This window comes from Heloderma suspectum, chromosome 6 (assembly GCF_057233095.1).
Source record: "Heloderma suspectum isolate Gila_16-S chromosome 6, 16-S_ref, whole genome shotgun sequence".
NCBI lineage: Eukaryota > Metazoa > Chordata > Lepidosauria > Squamata > Helodermatidae > Heloderma > Heloderma suspectum.
In genome coordinates, this window is record NC_139463.1 from 11289795 (window position 1) to 11311459 (window position 21665).

General features: G+C 44.0%; 1 protein-coding gene across 5 annotated transcripts in view; it reads left to right on the forward strand.

The window, feature by feature from the left end:
- GRAMD1B (GRAM domain containing 1B) overlaps nt 1-21665 on the forward strand; it is a 180918-nt gene that overhangs the window by 107540 nt on the left and 51713 nt on the right. For all 5 annotated transcript variants that reach the window (XM_084803613.1, XM_084803611.1, XM_084803612.1 and 2 more), the window contains exon 3: nt 12823-13033. In XM_084803613.1, coding sequence (XP_084659739.1) covers nt 12823-13033 — 211 coding nt within the window. The remainder of the gene's footprint in view (nt 1-12822; nt 13034-21665) is intronic.

A 21665-nucleotide genomic window follows, 5' to 3' on the forward strand; every position in this document is an offset into this window, starting at 1 on the left:
GAATAGCCATTCTTCAAAGCATAATAAAAATCAGTCTATGCAAAACCCAAAGGACTCTGCAGGTATGTATCCTTCTGCCATTGCAGCATTTTGTTGTTCTCTGTAGTTCTTAAGTGCTAGCCTCTTCTATTATTAATATTCTTTCCATTGTTTCCAGCATTTATAGAATTCATTATTTGCTATAACTGGTACTCAAAGTGCTATACAGGATAACAGGCTTCTTGGGCTTGTATAGTTGTCAGACCTCGTCACTAGTAAAGCAAACAACTGGTCCATCTTCCGTTGTCTTTCCCAGCCAAATGGACTGGCTTGCTTTTGCAGCCAAGGGCTGATGCTGATGTATCTTAGCTGGTTGTTACCTAAGGTTAAGAGTCTGAGAGCAGGGCCATGGGACTGAGTTTTCCCACCCTTTTGATCTCAGTTCTAGGAATCTTTGGGGTTAGGAAGATGCTGTTTGGACATTCGACAACTGGACTGTCTGCTCAGTTTGCCTTCCAATCTTTAAATACACTGAAAACTTTCCCACATGTTTAGGATTATAAATGTTCTCCTTAAAAAAAGAGTGATTAGTTAAATTTCCTAGATTCCATACTAGATGGCACAGAAGCCCCAAATCTCAAGACTCCTACTTAAACAAACATGTGCCCAAAGATCCCTAAGGCTCTGGGAGTCTTAATTTGAGAGTCCACCATTGTGTACACAATGAAGAGAAGTTGTAGGAAAGCTTCTGCTACTGTCTTGGTGGAGTACCTCTTGTTACATTCCACTGGAAGCTGCTTTTCTTCTGTCTAGTCCGAGAGCTGTTAAAATTTGTTTACTCATTCTGATCTTCAGTGCTGACATATTGCCTGAATTCCTGGAGGCTTTGCTTGCTCTTTTCTGTGGTCTAGAGTCATGCATAACTTATAACTAACTGCAGATTTGGCACAGGGTCCTGCTATAATTTCAGTCTGTGCTCCCCTTCCCATTCATTGTTGTCAGTTTCTACCTGCCTACTACTGCTTTGCTGAGACTGGGCAGTCCTTTAGCACAACAAGAGTGTGCTAGAGTTATCTATGTATGTGGGTTGGGGCACTGAGCACTCCCTGTGCTTTTGGTGGGAATTAGATGCCTGCTCTATCTTAAAGATATTGCTTCAAGTGATTGGCTCTGAAACCAAGGCACTGCACAGCAAGGCATTGCAAACACAATTCTTCAGATTCTTGCTCTAACTTAGGGTGTTCAGCATGCTTTTTCTGCAATCACACAAGTTAGAGGAGCTCCACACCTTTCACAATAGTTGTGTTTGCTGTGGTTATAATAGTGTTAACATTGGTTTTCCGACGTAAACATGTATAAGTGTGAACAGTTTACAGCCATAACATCATGGTCCCAGGCACACATCGGTATTTATTATATGGTTGTTAATCTCTTCCAGACATGTCCATCAGGATACCTGATCCAGCACCAAGTATAGCTTGAATGGTGGGAGCAGGGGTGGAGTAGCCATGGTCTAGAAGGATAACATCTCCCTGGTCAGGTACCCCATTTGATGGAGGTAGTTGATGGAGTTTGAGTTTGTACGTGATGTTGAAGATCAGGGACAGGAATTCTGTAAGTGTATCATCCACTCCTAGTGTACCATCCATTGCCTAACAGTCTCCCTGCCTGGGCTGGTGGAGGTGGTCTCTAATGCTATGTTGAAGACTCCCAGGCTTTTTGGTTATGGGGATTTTAATGTACACACTGAGGCTGCCTTGTGTGTAGTGGTTTGGGGTTTCATGGCATCCATGGCAACCATGGGCCTATCTCAGATTATATCTGACCCAACACATATAGCAGGTCACATGTTAGACTTTATATTCTGTCTTGGCTTAAAGGATAATGCTGTGTAGGTAAGGGAGCTTGTAACGATAATGGGGCCATTGATCTTGTGACAATTTGTAGCCCTTGCAGGGGTGGAGGGCCTATTCTATGGCCTGCTGTCAGAGGCTGATGGATCCAGAGGGTTTCCTGGGGTATCTGGGAGAGTTTCCTGCAGCCAGTCCTGCCAGGGCTCTTGTCTTTGTCTTGGATAGGGAGATGGTCATTAATACAATCACACTCAAACTTCTTTGACCTAGTCATAGAGCCATGTCACCTCCCTTGTTTTCCAGAGGCAGTACAATGGTTGTGCCAATGACTAGAGCACAGATAGCACAAGACTCATGATGAGCAAAACCAAACACACATAAGAAACAGTGATTACAAAGGTCCACTGTGACCAATGTGCATTGCATTTTGCAATTAAAGTCGCTTGCATTCATTCGAAGTTGGATGCCATAGTTTTGTCAGAGGTAGATTTAGCTAGAATTCCAGCTGCCCATATTGTGTTAAGATACTTTTCAGCTTGTGCAATCTGAGGATGTGGACAAGCTGCTTGGAGGAGTGAGGCCTACCACTGGCTTTTTGGATCCTTGCCCTTCCTGGCTAGTAAGAACTGCCAGTTGTTGTGGATCTCAGAAATGGTGGACACTGACTTGAGAGGAAGTATATTGCCAGCTGCCTTTTAAACATCAATAGTAAGACTGCTATTGGGGGAAAAAAAATCAGATTTGGTCCTGAACAACTCCCACCCAGTATCCAATGTTTCTTTTTTGAGGAAGGTCCTGGAGAGGGTGGTGGTTTCTCAGTTCCAGACAGTCTTGGATTAAAGTGATTATTTAGACCCATTTCAATCCACTTTGGGGCCTGGTACATAAATGGTCTTGGTCACCCTGGTGGATGATTTAATGCCAAGGAATAGACAGGGGGAGTTTGACACTGTTGGTTCTTGTTGGCCTCTCAGTAGCCCTCGATACCATTGACTGTGGCATCTGGTAGGTCATCTGGCTAGGATTAGCCTGGGTGGCTCGGTATTAAGCTAGGATTAGCCATCTGTGCCTCCAGAGATAGCGCCAAGTCCTGGAGACCGCCCCCAACTGTGAACATGATATTTCAGACAGAGTATGACTCCACCTAGGACTGGTTGAGCACTTCTAACTAGATCTACTGGCTTTCCCACCCACAGGGTTTCCATTTTGTCTGGATTAAATTTCAGCTAGATTAAGTTTGCCTGCATGCGTTCCTCCAGACACCTGTTCAGGAGTTCCACAGTTTCCCTGAGATCAGTAGGTAGAAACATGAGGTACTGCTATGTCATTAGCATGCTGATGACAGCTCAGCTCAGGCCTCTGAAGACTTCCCCTCCTAGCCTCATATAAATGTTGAAAAGCATGTGGGGCAGAATAAAGCCATGTAGCACCCCATAGGCCAAAAGCCATGGGGTAGAACAAACTTCCCCCAGTACCACTGACTGAGCTCAGCCCACCAGGAAGGCCCTATCTGGATACAGCAGATCTCACCTCAGGCACTTGTGCTCTGGTTACATCTGGGCTAGACTACTGCAATGTGCTTTACGTGGGGCTGCCTTTAAAGACAGTTTAGAAGCTTCAGCTAGTGCAGGACATGGAGGCCTGGATGCTGCTAGGGTCAAGGTGCTCAGACCATGTTACACCAATTTCGCACCAGCTACTCTGGCTGCCTGTTTGCTTCCGGGCTCAATTCGAAGTGCTGGTATTGGCCTTTTAAAGCCCTGAATGGTTTGGGACCAAGTTACTTGAAGAACTGCCTGTGCCTGGACCAATCTGCCCAAACTTTAAGATCTGCTACATGGGCCCTGCTTGTTCACCTGCCTTTAGCAGCGGTCAGGGTGCTGGGTATAAGGGTCTGCTGGCAGTGGCCCCTTATGTGTGGAACTCCCTTCCCCAGGATATAGATTGGGCTCCCCACCCCCTACTATCTTTTAGACGGTCCCTTAAGCTCTTTCTTTATTGGTCTGCCTTTGTTTGAGATTGGCTCTGGGTTTTGTGCCAGTATTACTACCTTTCATCTGGCCGGCCTTGAATTCTTTTAAGGTTTGAATTGTTGTAAGTTTGATTGTTTTAAAAATTATGTTTTTTTTGTTTCTTTTGTTGTATTTGTCTAAATATTTTTAGTTTTATTAGGTAAGCTGCTTTGGGAGAAATATATTGTGAAAAGTGGCCTATACATTTGAGCAATAAATAAATTTATGGACATGCATCTGTTCATCACACTTTGTATAGCAATCTTGTTTGGTGTGGAGGCTGGTGTGTTTTATGCAGACATGTCAACTAAGTGGCTGCTCTTAAATGTCCAGTATAAAGATCCCAAGAACTCAAGGAAGTGAGATGGTGGGCGGGAGCTATGCAGGATTTAGTGCTGGCATTGGCTCTGGATACGATATCAATGAAATTTACCTGGAGATGCACTGATCAGAATAAGAGCAACTGACCTCCGCCTGGTGAAATGCTAAATGAAAAATACCAATATGAGACAGAAAGGGGTAGGTTTAAAACAAAAATAAAAACAATCCCCTATGTTATCGCTTCTGAAAGTCATCTGACGCTGAGAATTGATGACAAGAAACTGGGACTGTTGTTTCTTAAAAGTGCATGATGTTAAAGTTGTCCTTGTCCCCCTGTTTAACTCCTCGGGTCCTGATAGGACTGATAAAAACAGGAGTCCCGGTATCGCTCCAATTCAGAGCAGCCGTAAATAATTGAGGACTCTGACTGCACCAAAGGATTGCATCATGTAAACAGGCAGCTAATAAACTCTGTATGTGCGCGTGCGCCTGTGTGCGTGTGCCTGTGGTGTTGCCTGTGTGCATGTGTATGAGAGAGCATCTGTGTCTGTGTGTATGTGGGGGGGGGGCAGGCAGGGAGACCTCGGCACAGACTAACAAAAGTCTGTAGTGTGAGAAGAGGGCGGCAGTGGGAGAGAATCAGCTATGGCCGAGAATAGGCAATTCTGCAGTGCTGCAGAGAGAGGGGCTCCCTTCTAGTGTAAGCCTCCCCCACCCCGCTTCCTTGGGAAGAAGGGCTTCACGATGGTCCAGGAGGGGCGCAGCCCTTTCACCTCCTCACTGGTCCACCCCCCCTCTTTCCCCACCCCCACCACCCAACTGCATGAATGAATGAACTCCCAGCTGCTCCACTGTATGCTACTGGTCCCTAATGGCTACCAGGTTAGTGGTGCTCTGCTCTTTCTTCAGCTGCTACCTGCCTCTCTCTGTGTCAGTCTCTCTCTTTCTCTCTCTGTGTGTCTTTCTCTCTGTGTCTGTGCATTCAAGCTGCCCATGTGCCATGGGTGTTTCGTATGTGTATGTGAGTGACTTTCTGTGCGGACCGAGAGCTGCCGAAGACATACCGTTTCCTGCTTGAATAAATCCGGAGTCCATGTTGGTGGTGGTGGCTGCTTCTGTTCTCTGTTTGGGGGGGGGGGAGAGAGAGAGAGAGAGGAGGGAATGGGAGGTTGAGCATGAAAGCAGCCAGCGTGACATCATGTTGCAGAGATGCCTATTCCCCCCCTCCCCTTGCTTTGGTTGGGGTGGTAGTGTTCAGTTCTCCCCCCACCTTACACATGGCCCTCCTCTTCCTCTTTTTGCAGCAGCCACCATCACCTTTCCTTCTAACGGAATGGTGAAGCAGTGATTTTGAGATTGTGAAAGGGGCACTTTGTCTGTGTCCCTTTCTGTCACTTTCCTTTCTTCGCACTTGCCGGGAGGAAATGTGACAGAATGCCCTGATGCTTTCAATTCCTTTTGAACAGAGAGGGGGAGAGAAGGTGGACAGTTGGTTTGAATTATCAGTGCGTCATGGAGTGGCAGTTGGAGCCGCTGTGTGTTTGTGTACCCATGTGCTCCCTGGCTACAAGCCCCCCTCCCCCAATTCTGTATTTTGTTTTGTCCCCCCTCCCCCTGCCCTTTTTGCATGGTTTTTTGGGGTGCACTTCTTTTAAGGATGACAACAAGAGCCATCTCCTCGCTCCTTCTGCAGTTTATGCTGGTGAAAGGTGGTCATGACAAAGGGATCATCCTAGATGGTTGGGGGCAGTGAGAAACATGGGTTATGTGGGTGTGTCTGCGTGATTTTGCCCCCACTTTGCTCTGTCTGCTTGCTTTTTGTTGTTGCCCTCTTCCCAGAAATGAGCACCTGCTAGAAAGACAATGCTGCACACACCCCTTTCTGATCTTGTAACAGACAGGTCTAAATAATAAACCTCTACTCAGAGGAAGAGAACTTTCTTTGGGGATTAGAACATCAGCCCTGTGGGATGAAATTAAACTCCAGACATGTCATGCTAACCTCAGGATGGCTTTTTGTTTTCTGTTAATAAAAATAGACTATAAATATAGTCTAAAAATCCTCTCTTTTTGTCTAACACCCCCCGCCATCAAGCCCTTGCAGATTAAATCTGTGACAATGTGCCATCCTGGGGTGGGCCTGGGTTATGCCCCCTAGAGCCTGCATTGCTATTCATGGACCTTCAATTATCAGTCTTATTAGTTTAAATTGTATTTGTGGTGTGGGTAAGATATGAATGCAGGGCAAGAGGAACACTGCAGACACTTGAGGGAGGTGGGAAGAAACAGGATAGTCAATAAAAGGGGTGTTGGATAACTCCTGCAAAAGAAATGGAGTTGATCCCACTTTCTCAACACTGAAGATCAATATCTTCTGTTAGCCCGTGAAAGCTGATCTCACTTGAGCTGCAGGTAGGGAGTGGGAGGTTGTCAGGTGCTTGCTGCCTCTTCCTGGGAAAGATGATCTTTGTGTCTCCCCCTCCCTCTCCCTGCCACCACCCTGTCACTAGTAGGATGTGGCATGATACATCATCCAGGCTGTCTCATTCAGCCAAAGAGGGACCCCCTGCTTTAAAATGGAAGTGTCCTCAGGAAATGCTTTAGCATTGCATGGTGCATAACCAGACTGGGCTATTGTTGTGATACTATACATACAAAGTGTTCGCCTTGTGTAGCCACTAGAGACATGGCAAACTGACTTATAAACAGGCCTGTTTCCCAAGAAGTATAGAATAGTTGGTGGCAATAAAAATAGGCTAGTGTTTTCATGGTATACTAGGGAAGGCAGATGTTTTAAAATCAAGTTCTAATAAGATGTGGGCCAAATTATCTCAAGATGCAGTGGAATCCAAGTCCTTTTTTGCTAATGTCCTCAAATTCCCCAGCTGAGGCTGGTATGGTGCTCTTATGGATTCAAGACCCCGAATTATTCTATTTAAGATTGCAAAAGGAATCTTCTCAAAAGAGCTAGCTAACTTTACCAGTTATGATACCTATTTGCATTCACATTTTGGGAAAATGCGGGTTTGTTTTGAAATGAATTGCAGAGTAGTACAGAGTTTCATTGGATGAACCTGCATTGATCTATAGAAGCATCCAGGCTTTTGGATAGGGAACTCTTCATCAGGAAATGATGCTTTAAAAGTGATAAAAGTGTCACTGCTTCTTAAGCCAACATAAAGCAGTAAAGTAAAGCATACTGACTTTATGATTTTCTGTTACTCTCTGGGAGCAGTATTGCAATGGTTGTCTATACCATCCTTGAGATGTAGACAGCTGTTGTTATATTGATCCCAGGTGCACTAACTGTTGCAGCAGGAAAGGAGGCAACTCCAAGGTTTCAGAGTTGGGGCAGGGGAGAGGGAGAGAGTTTACATGCAGATGTGTGTGCTTTCCAAATGCAAATAAATTACTTGCTGTTCTTTTGGAGGGGGTAGGGATTGGCACACATAAACAGAGGTTATCCCTAAATATAATGTGAAATTGTATTGTGTATTTCTCTCCCCGACCCCCGCCCATATATATATATAGTGGCATAGAGGTCACGGGTGGGGAGAAGTGGAAGAAATGAACTTCAGGCCTTATCAATCTAACTTCATTCTCTGTCTGTCTCTATACTAAATGTTCCAGTTTGTCTTTAGAGCTGTTTATACCACATGATATTTCCCGCATATGTTTAAGCCTATCTTTGCTGTCATAAGGGATAGGAATGTTTGTTGTTGTAAATACATGAAAGCTGGATGTTGAGCCCTGTGCTTCTTTGCATTTACATGGAATATACACAGCTCTGCTCATACCCTTCAATGCTACCTTTTTAGACCTAATTGTTGTATCACTGTAGTAGTACCTGTTTTTGTGGGATGTGCTGAATGTACCCATTTATTTCTGTACAGCTTTCTGTTGTTCCATCCCACAGTGTTGGACATCCACAGAAACTGTATTGTGCCCCTGGCCATGGAGTTTCTGAACAAGTTCTATGCATATATGCATGTATTCTTTGCCCCCCCCCCCAACGAAAGCTGTCTTCCCCACCCCCCCTTCCTCACTTGTTCACGGCTACATGCACACATTACCTGGTCCCTGCACGAAGGCTCCGATGAACAGCTATAAAGCTTTTTCCCACCTCCTGGAGAAGTCCCCAAACTCTTGAGATTGAGACTGTTAAGGTGTTTAAAACCCACTGGTGGTTTCACCTCTACTGGGAGCAGGGAAATTGTCAGTTTCACTGCTGCTGCTTGCAAACATTGTATACAACTTTTAAGTTTGTGGAAGTGTTGCAGCATGTGCAAGTGCTTGCACATCCAGCAAACAACCCCTAATTAATTTCATGGCTGAATGAGGATTTGAATGTGGGCCCCCCTGATCCTGCTAGGCAATGGCCTTTGCCACTTAGGAATGCTTTTATTCCCATTTGGAGATGGTTGCAGGTATAGCAGGTGACCTGTGAGAGAAACTTTGCTATGCTGCTAGGATTTTCCCTAACTGCTGCTAGGCTAGGGGACAAATTGCTCTCACTCTTTCCCTTGCTAACACATGACACTATAATGAAATAGAAAAAAGTAAGCTGTCATCTACATATTGAAATATTTGATCATATTGGGCCGTGGTGGCCGATTGATTGATGTGCCAGTCCTAGACATAAGGGGCCCTGTTTCCTGTCCGCACCAATAGAACCATGATATCTGCATTGGAATTTAAGCCTAGTAGATTGTCCCAACAGTACTTCTGTTTTCCTTCTCTGTATCAGTGGTTTGTTGTTCAGTCGTTAAGTTGTGTCCGACTCTTCATGACCCCATGTACCATAGCACGCCAGGCCTTCCTGTCCTCCGCTCTCTCCCGGAGTGTATCAGTGGTTACTGCCCACCAAATACTAGTGCATATCCAAATGTACCTTCTATGCGTGTGGAGTAACATCTCATAGTATCAAAACTTGGTTAATATATACTAACTTTTGAAATTCTGAACACAGAGTTATACATTGTGGTATTAGTGGCTGTATTCTGTTACTGACTGACAGAATTCTGGTATTTTAAATGTAAAATATGTTTATATTTTAAACATAAAATAAAACACAAATAGCAGTAGGAGAAAGAAGGCTCCCAAACCTCATTTAATGGGGTATATTAGCAATCCCAGTTTACAAGCTTTCCTTTGCAGTCATAATGGCTAGGAATGCACGCACACAGGTGTTTCAGCCATTACTTTTAGCACCAGTCCATCAGCTTAAAGTTGTTCTCATAGGTTATACGTCATGTGTCCACTGTGGCAGTGTGTCTACCACAACTTCTACAGACTGCTTGAAGTGGGTTATCTGGGGTTCTGAACAGCCTCTAGCCAGGTAGTTTCATAAAGTATTATTATTATCGTCATCATAATCATCATTATCATTATTTTATATTAAAACTGGGTCAAGCTGTTTTGTCATTTCAAGCATGGATTCCTGGTTCCTTTTGCAAGCCCTGGTTACCATAGCAACAACAGAAGGCATTTGTCATGGCTGTTCTTGGGCCAGATTCAAAACTCTGGGATTGAAGAGGAACAGCAAAGATTTTGAAAGAATGGGGCAGGGGGATGTTCAGAAGGGAGGCAAATAGGAATTATCACACATGTCTGAATGTGTGTACTGTTTTTGTCCTCTTCTGTAGTTGAGCAGGAAGTTAAATCAACTTGATATTCATATGTCAGAAGCAGCTGTCTGGTGGGTAGTGACACTGGCTCATTTGACAGGGAACCATACATTCTGGGTTGTTTCCAGCAACATTACCACTAATATTTAGTGGCATATTGCCTCTAAAACATGGAGGTCCTGTATAGCCAGCTTGCTTAGTAGCCACTGAAAGATCCATTCTCCATGGATTTGTCTAATCCCCTTTTAAAGTCAACTCAGCCTAGCTGACCATCTTTCCATATATATATATATATATATATATATATATATATATATATATATACACACACACACACACACACATATACATATACATACACACACACACACACACACACACACACAATCAACCCCTAAGATCTTCTGAGGAGGCCTTATTGGTCATTCCACAGCCAATGGAATGTTTCCAGGTAGCGGCTTTCTCGGTGGTGGCACACACACTTTGGAATACTCTTCTATATGTAGTTTGAGAAGCAGAAGTGGTAGCTAGTTTTAAATGCCTCTTGAAAACACACTTGTTCACACAGGCTTTCCCTGACCTGTGAGGGACTCTGCTACTCTGTTTTATTGTTTATGATACTGTAATGTTTTTAATGTTTAAATGTTTTAGTTAAGTATTACTTTTATCTTGTTTTTATATTTTTACATTGTGTTTTGTTGTGAACCACTTAGGGATTTTAATAGATAAAGCAGTATAGAAGTATTACAATAAACAAGCCACCCAGACAGTGGCCATCAACAAATGATGGAACAGCAAATTTCATAGATTTTATTATGCACTGTATGAAGAAGTCCTTTCTTTTTGTCTGTCCTGAATCTGCTGCTAATCAATTTTACTGGGTAACCCCAAATTCTAGAGGTATGAAAGGGGGGGTGGGTGGGAACCCTTTGATCTTTCCACTTCCAATTTCTCTACACTATGCTGCATTTTGCAATTGAATCTTAATATGTTTAAGAACAGCTCTTTGAAAGTTGCTGTGAGTTTTGTCCCCACTGCTGAAATCTCTCTTCTCCTTCCCCCACCTTTAACCAGAACATCAAATGATACTTTGCAGCCCATGCTGGCTTCTCAGAGCAGCAATCACTTTTTCCAGTTGTCTTTCCCCCCACTTTGCAAAACATGATGGGCTGGTTCCATATTTAGGCATACATAGAGTAGACCTGCTGAAAACATGAGGACTTCAATGGGTCTACTCTTAAGTATGGAAACAACCCATTATCCACACTGTCATTGCACAGAGCCACACACAACCTTTGGAGTATTGTGCTGAATGGTAAAATGTTCAACCAGTGGTGAAAGTGCCAGTTGGCCCCTATTATTTATGTTGTTGTTGTTATTTACCTTTGTATACTGCCCCATAGCTGAAGCTGTCTGGGCGGTTTAGAGAAGTTGTTGTTGTTTCTAAGCAGATGTTTCTTTGATGAGGTCCCTGAAAGCCAATATAGTGTAATGGGCCAAAATATATGGGTTTTAATCCATGCTCAGCCAGGAATGACATTCTGCAGCACTATGCAAGCCAGTCTTTCAGCCTCTACCTCCCAGGGCTATTCTGAGGATAAAATAACACTAGGGGATATTGTAATCTGAGCCATTGGGCAGGAAAAGAAGTCTACAGAACCTTGAGAAGCCATCTAGACATGTTATAGAAGTAGCACATGTGTGTACAAATGAATGTTTTGTCTTGCACAAAGGGCTGGTTCACACATGGACATCACTTGATGGGGAGGAGGCGAGGCTCACTGGTATGCATGCAGAAGGTCCAGGTTCAATCCCTGGCATCTCCAGGTAGGGCTGGAAAAATTCCTGCCTGAAACCCTGGAGGGCTGCTGCCATTCAGTGTCGACAATACTGGGTTAGATGGACCAATGGTCTAACTCAGTAGAAGGTAGTAGAATTCCTGTGTTCCTATGTTCCTACACTTATTTATTGACAACTGAATGTGTGAACTGAATCCATTGCAAAGGATTGCATCTGTGGTGATCTGTTTTTGTATATATGCAATCAACCGTTCATGCATGCAAGTCATAACCTTGATGAACAAATGTGTGAACAAGCTCACCTGTGTGGGAATGCCATAAAGTAGCTGGAAGGTGTATGCAAATGTAATTTGCTAAGGGTATCTCTCTCACTCCCCAGACCTGCATTTGGCTGGCCAGCTTTAAAACACACGCCTGGGAAATTTAGAGATGAACAGAACTGAAGCAGTGATAATGTCACAAAATTTTAGAGAGCATCCCCTGACATAAAAGGTGCCCCGATAAAGTTAATAATTGCAAGTACCACACAAACTAAAATACATCTATAAAATAGAATACTGAATACAGTGTTGCAAGTTATTGGGCTGGTTCCAAAGTTAATTGGTCCCATCAAAATCAATGGAAGGTAAGTCATGACTAACTTGTCGTATTGATTTCAATGGGACCTAAATTCAACTAACTGGATCCAACCCATTGTGTTTAAATTTGAACTTATAAATCATGGATATTTTTGGGTAAGAATGACTAAATAGACCCTTGTCAGTTGCAAATAAATGTTAATTAAAGTAATCTGTATATAAATGTATCACTGAATTGCACTTGGGTTATACACCACAAATATGTTTTACACACAAAATAATTAAATACGTGTTTGCTGAATGTGTTTTAACCCAGTGGTCTTCTTCAGCAGCATTAAGTTAAATTGCAGTAGATCCAATTAAGGAAAAACAATCAATTGTTTGATGCACTTGACAGCTGCAACCTCTTGTCTCCAACCCCTAAGTGCCCTTTACCCCTTGGGCTCCACCATGTAGGCGGTTAGGCAACCCTAATTTTGGGAGGAGCACTGTAGAGGACTAAGGCCCTCATCCAGGAAGCCAAATTTCCCAAATCCTGGTCTATCTTGCCCTTTTGTAGTCCCCAGGTGGTACATCCTAGATACCATGCGATAGCTGCACTTTGTCACATTCCTTTGATGGATATTGACTTGGCTCTCTTTCTCCTCCTTCAGCACTGCCAGTAACTCGAACCGCAGCACTCCCGCTTGCTCCCCTATCCTGCGCAAACGCTCCCGGTCTCCAACGCCACAGGATCCCCAAGGAGACGCCATGGTGGAGAAAGGTTCAGATCATTCTTCAGACAAATCCCCTTCCACACCAGAGCAAGGTGTGCAGCGTAGCTGTTCCTCCCAATCGGGTCGTAGCGGGGCCAAGAATTCCAAGGTGAGTCCAGACACTCATAGTTTGTGGTCTCTCTCTCTCTCTCTGTCTCTCAAATGTATAATGGGGAAATGGGCCACCTGCATCATTCCCAGTTTTGTGTGCTTACACCTATTCCCTGTTCTTTTCATTCTCACTCCAACTATATCTTAATGTTGCCCTCTGCTAAAACATTGGCACTTGATTAGGTCTCATCTGACAACCTGCTTTTCCACCTTGAAATACCTTTTGTACCCACACAGCACCCACACATATACATGAGAAATTGGTGGTCCTAATGGATTCCATAGACTGATTTTTAACCCCACCCACCCACCAAAGTCCCTTTCCCCTAGCATCTATGCCACTTCCAGGAAACTGAATATAGGAATCATAAAGTTTGCTAACTAGGTTGCACAGATGTTCTGAGCCACATTAGAAAGGTGCAAAGGCTGGTGTGGTGAACAATACTCCACAGGCCTAGCTGGTACCCTGTGTGAACTGAGTGCGAACCCAAGAAACCTCTGCAATGTACAGAAGCTTTCTTGACAGAGAAGTTGCTTTGGAAAGTGTTAATTGAAGGTAAAAAAACCCATGAGAACATAAGAAGAAGAATGCCAGGTCAAATCAAAGCCCTGTCTTGTCTCGCATCCTGTTTCCCACAGTGCCCAACAGATGCCAACGGGAAGCCCCAAAGCAGGACACAGGGGCAACAGCCTTCTCCTGCTGTTGTTCCCCAGCAACTGGTATTCAGGGGCTGGCTGCTTCTGGTCCTGGAGATAGCATATGGCCATCATGACTAGGTGCCACTGATAAGTCTTAACCTTCATGAATTTGTCTAAATGACTTTGTAGCCATTGCTACATCATGGAGCAGTGAATTATATAGTTGGTCCACGTGCTGTAGAAAGCTTGAAAGCCCCTACCGTTGTATCTTGGAGGTGTCACTTCTGCCCATCACGACTCCACCCAGACGTAATGTAACCCAAGAGTTAAGGCCATACTGATATTCCTTACCCCAAGGCTGGGCAACATGCCCCCCAATGCATCTTGACCTTCAATTCCCATCAGCCCTAGCCAGTATAGCAAATGGTGAGGGATGATGAGGTTTGTATGCCAAAACACAACTTGCCTACCCTTGTCCTAGCCCCTTTAGTGCTCTGGTAGTTTGACCCACCTGAGCCTGGTCCTTCTGAGTCAGGCTTGATTATCATGGCTCTGTGGACTGTACATGCCATACTGAATTGGCCTGGCCTAGCCCACACATTTCATAAAAAGCTCATTTTCTGTTACTGAAGATAGATCTTCAGTCAAGGAAATGGTAGGGTTTATTAGGCTTAATTGGAGACAGCTATTGCTCCTGAGAGGGATTGTTTTTTCATAAGCAGTGCGTGAGAGAATTGTAATAAATTTTATGGTTCCAGCTGTTGAAGGTTTCCCCTCCTTATTTTTAATTATTTCTGTGTCTTTATTGCATTAGTCAGTGGGGCCTTATAAAACCCAGATCTGTATGCCATGAATGAGCAGAACAGGATATTACAGCAGGTAGCTGCTGGAAAAATGCCTGTCGGGATTTAATTTGCAAAGATGAAGTGTTGAGTGGAGTACTAGACAGCTGCCTGTTGTTCCAGTGTCAGACTGTATGAAACAAACTGGTAGGTTGTTGGTAGCAGAGTTGTTGTCAGACTCCCAAAGGTACACCTTATTCCATTGTGCTTGCACGATTGTTGGCAGGCTCTATAGAGAGCAATGGATTCAATGAATCACAAATAAAGCAAATTCCTCTTTCCTCCAAAAAGGGATTCCTCAAGGTGAAGCAAAAGTTTTATAGTTCTGGAAGTTAGCTTTGCTACTGCTGTGAGGTGCCTGATAGGGAGGGAATTTGGGGTCAAATCCAATGGACTGTGAAATGTTCCATTGGCTCAAGGCCTTTCTGAAGTATGAAAGGGAAGGACATGTATTTCCTCTTTGATTTGAGTTTGTTTCTCCTGACTTGTGAGCTTAATTTCATTTTTGTTTCCTTTCCTGCATGCTTTTTCTGTATATTTGTTTTAGACACACAAGCGCCTCTCCAAAGTAAGCTTTCTTTCTACTTTTTGGTCTACCCCACCCTAGAATTTATCTTTGGTTCTTGGGGACATCCTATGCTATTGTGCATTCCCTTCCTCCCCATAAGGCATTCTCCCAGTGTTACTGTGGGAATGTTGGTGACTGCTTCCTTCTCCCTCCTGTGCCCGAATGCTTTTGAGCATTGCAGCTGGGTTTTGCTTGAAGACCCCAGCAGCGCATGGACAGTGCTGCATACATCTGAGTAACAACCTTTCAGCAGTTAGTGTCTGATCTGTGATGTTATGATTCCCGTCGACTACAAAGGATAGGTTACACCGCCTATTCTGTAGCCCCTTTGACATCTATCAGCTGAGGAATGTATCCTTGGGAAACCCAGAGGTCCCCTTTAATTCCAGGCCTGCCATGGGCTCTCCTTGGCAGGACCTTTGAACTGAGCTACCAGCTACTGCCTTCCTTCCAACATGCTGGGTCATTGTTCCCTTCCTTACCATATTTGGCATGAATATTCATGACCCAATGACCTCAAAGGAACACAGCTATTCTCTCCCCTCCCTCCATACTACACACTGGGGCTGTTCACACAACACCTTGAACAACCAACAACAGACCATGGGTTCTCAAAGTGCATTGTTTGAGGAAAATAAGCCACACTGCATGGTTAACAAGCCACCCTGGCTGTATTCAGACAACACGATAATTCATGGTTCAACAAACAACCCATGGTTCAAAAAACAACCCATGGTTCAAAAAAAACCCACACTCAACCACTGAGTGTGGGTTAGCGGGTTGTGTGAACAGCCCCAGTGACATGTTTCCCACAAAAACCTGGGAATTCATGTTGTCTGCATGAAGGTAATCTTCAAATGTCTATGTTTTTCCACATAAAGGAGTGCCAGATAAATATTTTGTTTTGTGGTACTACAGTCCTATTTTGTCAACATCACTAGGTGCAAGGGAGAATGCTGAAGCTGGGCAACCCATTCTAATGTTCCAACCTTTTCCGGTGTCAGCCTTTGTTCAATCACTCACTCAGCTATTGGTCTTTTGTGTGTGATGGAGGGGGGCAGGGTTTCGACTGTGCCACTAAAGTAGCAGGTGATGTGAGGACCTTGCATGTACTGCCGTAGGTTTGATCCACATGATCCTTCCTTCACTCCTTTTTTGAGGAGGAAGAATAGCGTGAAATTGGCCTGTGTACGTACAGCCAGATGCACCAGATCCACACATTACTTCATGTGTGACAGAATGGGATGTGGAACATGAATAGACATAGAGTGAGTGTATGAATCAGCTCCTTGACTTCAAATTATGAATGTGTTAGTCATGTTACTTTTAAAAGACACTGCAGCCCTCTCATGAGTCTTACCTGTGTCTGAAGTTATATGAAAGTGCCACGTTGAAACAATACATTTGTCTGCCTCTGAAAAAAGCTATGAATGGTGCAAAAGTGTCTTCAGAGGCCACAACCCTCTGCCCATGTTATATTTTAGTCCTGACATTGCACTGTGGACTCAAGTATGAGCCCGACGTGAGACCTTGAAAATAATTTCCAGAGAATTTCCATGTTAGTCTACATAAGAAAAGCCCTGCTGGATCAGACCAAGAGCCCATCTAGTCCAGCATTCTGTTCACACAGTGGTCAACCTGCTGCCCACGGGAAACCCACAAGCAGGACATGAGTACAACAGCACTCTCCCACCCATGTTCCCCAGCAACTGCTGTACATAGGCATACTGCCTCTGATACTGGAGGCAGCACATAGCCATTAGGACAGGTAGCCATTGATAGACCTCTCTAGGAATTTGTCTAACTGCCTTTTAAAGCCATCCAAATTGGCAGCCAACCTAACATCATGTGGCAGCGAATTCCATAGTTTAACTATATGTTGGATGCATGCATGCAGCATATATATGCACTGCTTTAGTCCCAGTTTCTTTTCCGCACAGGAGAGGGAGCAGCTGGAAAGCTATGCAATATTCTGGCTGTGCAAATAACTCAGGAATCACAAACAAATCCCAAGGTGTCCTGGGGCATTTTTCATCGCATGGAAAATAAGTAAACATGGATCAAGAGGATGATAGGTGGGAGGAGAGTTTGAATATTTTCAGATAGGTTTTCTTGTTAAACCAGGGAAACGTTTGTTGTTCATTCATTCAGTCACTTCCGACTCTTTGTGACATCATGGACCAGCCCACGCCAGAGCTTCCTGTCGGCTGTCACCACCCCCAGCTCCCCCAAGGTCGTGTCCGTCACCTCCAGAATATCATCCATCCATCTTGCCCTTGGTTGGCCCCTCTTCCTTTGGCCTTCCACTTTCCCTAGCATCAGCATCTTCTCCAGGGTGTCCTATCTTCTCATGACGTGGCCAAAGTACTTCAGTTTTGCCTTTCATATCCTTCCCTCAAGTGAGCAGTCTGGCTTTATTTCCTGGAGTATGGACTGGTTTGATCTTCTTGCAGTGCAAGGCACTCTCAGAATTTTCCTCCAGCACCACAGTTCAAAAGCATCTATCTTCCTTCGCTCAGCCTTCCTTATGGTCCAGCTCTCGCAGCCATAGGTTACTACAGGGAATACCATTGCTTTAACTATGCGGACCTTTGTTGTCAGTGTGATGTCTCTGCTCTTAACTATTTTATCAAGATTTGTCATTGCTCTCCTCCCAAGAAGTAAATGTCTTTTGATTTCCTGACTGCAGTCAGCAACTGCAGTAATCTTTGCGCCTAGAAAGACAAAGTCTGTCACTGCCTCCACGTTTTCTCCCTCTATTTGCCAGTGATCACTCAAGCTGGTTGCCATAATCTTGTTTTTTTTGAGGTTTAACTGCAACCCAGCTTTTGCACTTCCTTCTTTCACCTTCGTCATAAGGTTCCTCAGCTCCTCCTCGCTTTCAGCCATCAACGGGTATCGTCTGCATATCTGAGATTGTTAATGTTTCTTCCAGGGATTTTAACTCCAGTCTTGGATTCATCAAGCCCAGAACGTCGCATGGTGTGTTCTGCATACAGGTTGAATAGGTAGGGTGAGAGTATACAACCTTGCCATACTCCTTTCCCAATCTTAAACCACTCCATTGTTCCGTGGTCTGTTCTTACCATTGCTACTTGGTTGTTATACGGATTCCTCAGGAGGCAGACAAGATGACTTGGTATCCCCATACCACCAAGAACTTGCCACAATTTGTGATGATCCACACAGTCAAAGGCTTTAGAATAGTCAATAAAACAGAAATAGATGTTTTTCTGAAACTCCCTGGCTTTCTCCATTATCCAGCAGATATTGGCAATTTGGTCTCTAGTTCTTCTGCCTTTTCTAAACCCAGCTTGTACATCTGGCAACTCTCATTCCATGAATTGCTGGAGTCTACCTTGCAAGATCTTGAGCATTCCCTTACTGGCATGTGAAATAAGTGCCGCTGTTCGATAGTTTGAACATTCTTTAGTGTTTCCCTTTTTTGGTATGGGGATATAAGTTGATTTTTTCCACTCTGATGGCCATTCTTGTGTTTTCCAAATTTGCTGGCATATGGCATGCATCACCTTGACAGCATCATCTTGCAAGATTTTAAACAGTTCAGCTGGGATACCGTCATCTCCTGCTGCCTTGTTATTAGCAATGCTTCTTAAGGCCCCTTCAACCTCATTCTTCAGGATGTCTGGCTCTAGCTCACTGACCACACCGTCAAATCTATCCCCGATATTATTATCCTTCCTATACAGATCTTCCGTATATTCTTGCCACCTTTTCTTGCTCTCTTCTGCTTCTGTTAGGTCCTTGCCATCTTTGTTTTTGATCATACCCATTTTTGCCTGGAATTTACCTCCCATGTTTCTAATTTTCTGGAAGAGGTCTCTTGTCCTTCCTATTCTATTACCTTCTTCCACTTCCATGCATTGCTTTTTTAAAAATAATTCCTTATCTCTTCTGGCTAACCTCTGGAATTTTGCATTTAATTGGGCATATCTCCCCCTTTCACTGTTGCCTTTTGCTTTCCTTCTTTCTTGGGCTACTTCCAGTGTCTCCACAGACAGCCATCTTGCCTTCTTAGTTTTCTTTTTCTTTGGGACGTTTTTTGTTGCTCCCTCCTGAACAATGTTGCAAACTTCTGTCCATAGTTCTTCCGGGACCCTATCTACTAAATCTAGTCCCTTAAATCTATTCCTCACCTCCACTGCATATTCATGAGGAATATTAGTGAGCTCATATCTAACTGCTTTGTGGGTCTTCCCTATTCTCTTTAGTCTGATTCTAAATTGTGCAGTAAGAAGTTCGTGATCTGAACTACAGTCAGCTCCAGGTCTTGTTTTTACTGACTGTATAGATGTCCGCCACCTTTGGCTACAAAGGATGTAGTCAATCTGATTTCGGTGTCGACCATCTGGTGAAGTCCATGTATAAAGTCGTCTTTTAGGTTGTTGGAAGAAAGTGTTTGTTATGCACAGTGAATTGTCTTGACAAAATTCTATCAGCCTATGTCCCACTTCATTTTGTTCTCCCAGACCATGCTTGCCTGTAATTCCAGGTGTCGTTTGACTACCCACCTTAGCATTCCAGTTTCCTGTAATGAAAATAACATCTCTTTTTGGCATATTGTCCAGTAGGTGCTGCAGATCCTCATAGAACTGATGTACTTCTGCTTCTTCAGCATCTGTGGTTGGGGCATCTGTGGTTGCCCTGGCTCATAGACCTTACATTCCAGGTTCCTATGGTGTGTTGATCTTTAGAACATCGGATTCGTCGTTCACCACCAGCACCGTCGGCCGCTAGTCATCTTTTCAGCTTTGAGCTAGCTGCGTCATCACATGTGGGGCTAGTTGCACTTATCCTCTGTTCCTCCCCAGTAGCATTTTGACCATCTTCCGACCTGGGAGTCCCATCTTCCGATGGTATACCAACATATTTCTGGTTGTCCTGATCCATTTAGTTTTCACGGCAAGAATACTGGGGTGGGTTGCCGTTACCTTCCCCAGGGATCGTATTTAGTCTGAAGCTAAAATCAAAATAAGTTAAAGCTCCTTTAGCTATCCGAGAAAATAAAATATTAATGCATATGAATGTCAAAACATATGTAGTAAACTGTAAAGACAAACTTTCTCCTTAGCCGAGCTGAGTTTGATTTGGATAATTAAGAGGCAGACTCAGCCATTCACTCATTTCTTATACATTGTCCCTGTGTCCCAATTTCTTACTGGTTTCCCTAGTTGAGTTATTTGCCGTCAGTGGTTGACTCCTATCATGCTGTGTGGAAGTAACTTTGTATGAAGGTTGCTCTCTAGTAGAGGACAGGAAAAGGATAGGTAGGAACTAGGAATGGTTGTAGTAAGCTCTGTAAGGATGAAGGTGTGTGTGTGTGTGTGTGTGTGTTTGCAAACCAAGGAACCTGGAGGCCAGGGTTCTGGTAATCGGTGAAATCCAGTTGTGTCCATCTGCCAACAGAATGCCATCCCTCAGCAGAGAAGATCCCCCAATACTTGCTCTGGAGGATTGGGGGACCCTCTGGAACAGACTTTTTTTGCTGGTGTCTAGGTGGGGAGGAAAAGACAGGAAAGTTCTGTTGCACAAACGTAAGTGTGCATAACGCGACATTGGATGATGCTGTCAGTCAGGATAGCATTTGGGTGCATAAGCTGCCAAGGCTGGGGTGGGAAGGGTTCCCCCTATAGGGCACGTAAAACCTGCAGACTTGAAACATTTTATCTGAAGAGCATTTTCAAAGCATTCTTAAGGAAATGTCTTGAGACTTTGCTGTTGCAGAGAATAAAGTACACGGGAAAGTTGCAAAGAAGAGAAATGCTGGTTTTTGTTTTTTTGTTTGTAACTGAGGTAGAGATGAGGGACATCTTGTGACAAACTAGTATTCAAGTTGTTCTCTCTCCTGAAATCTGGAAGCATAGAACAGAGAGCCATATTTTGATCATGTGTTGAAATCTGGATTAAGACATCCTGGCAGCAAAGAACAGTGAGGACAAGCTGAGAGCATGACCAGCCTGTTGGGATGATATCCCTTCTCCTTTTAGAACCAATCAGCCCTGTTCAGATTTAGGCTTGTGTTTATGAAGAGTGGCCACCATTGGTCCATAAAGAGGCTTCTGTGTCTCAGCTATGCCACAGAGAAATCAGTTTTTTTGGCCCACGTGGTTGCAGCCACCATCTTGACACCCACTCTTGACCCAGTCTGTGCCACAGCCTAGAAACCTGCCTCATCATGTTTTGTAATCCGCCTTTGGGTCAGGATTCTGAAAGAGATTCAAGCAGCTGAAAAAATTCTGAGTTTGTCAAAAAGGATGTACTCCAAAATCTTGTTGTTTGATTCTTCTGCTTCTTTCATTTCTCACGCCTTATCTCAGAAATCTTCTGCTTTTCCAAATGTAAGAGCTTATGATCAATGAGATGTGACAACTCCATTCCCATACCTTTTGTCATTTGAGATACTAACTACTCATATCCTTCTCCCTTCCTTGTTGCACGTGCTGTGATGGCACAGTTTTGCCATTAGAGGGAGCCCCTCGCTAGCTATGGTTTTCAAACTCATTACTCATGTCCTCAAGGCAGGATAGATACTTGGTTTTCACACATATGGTACCCAAAGA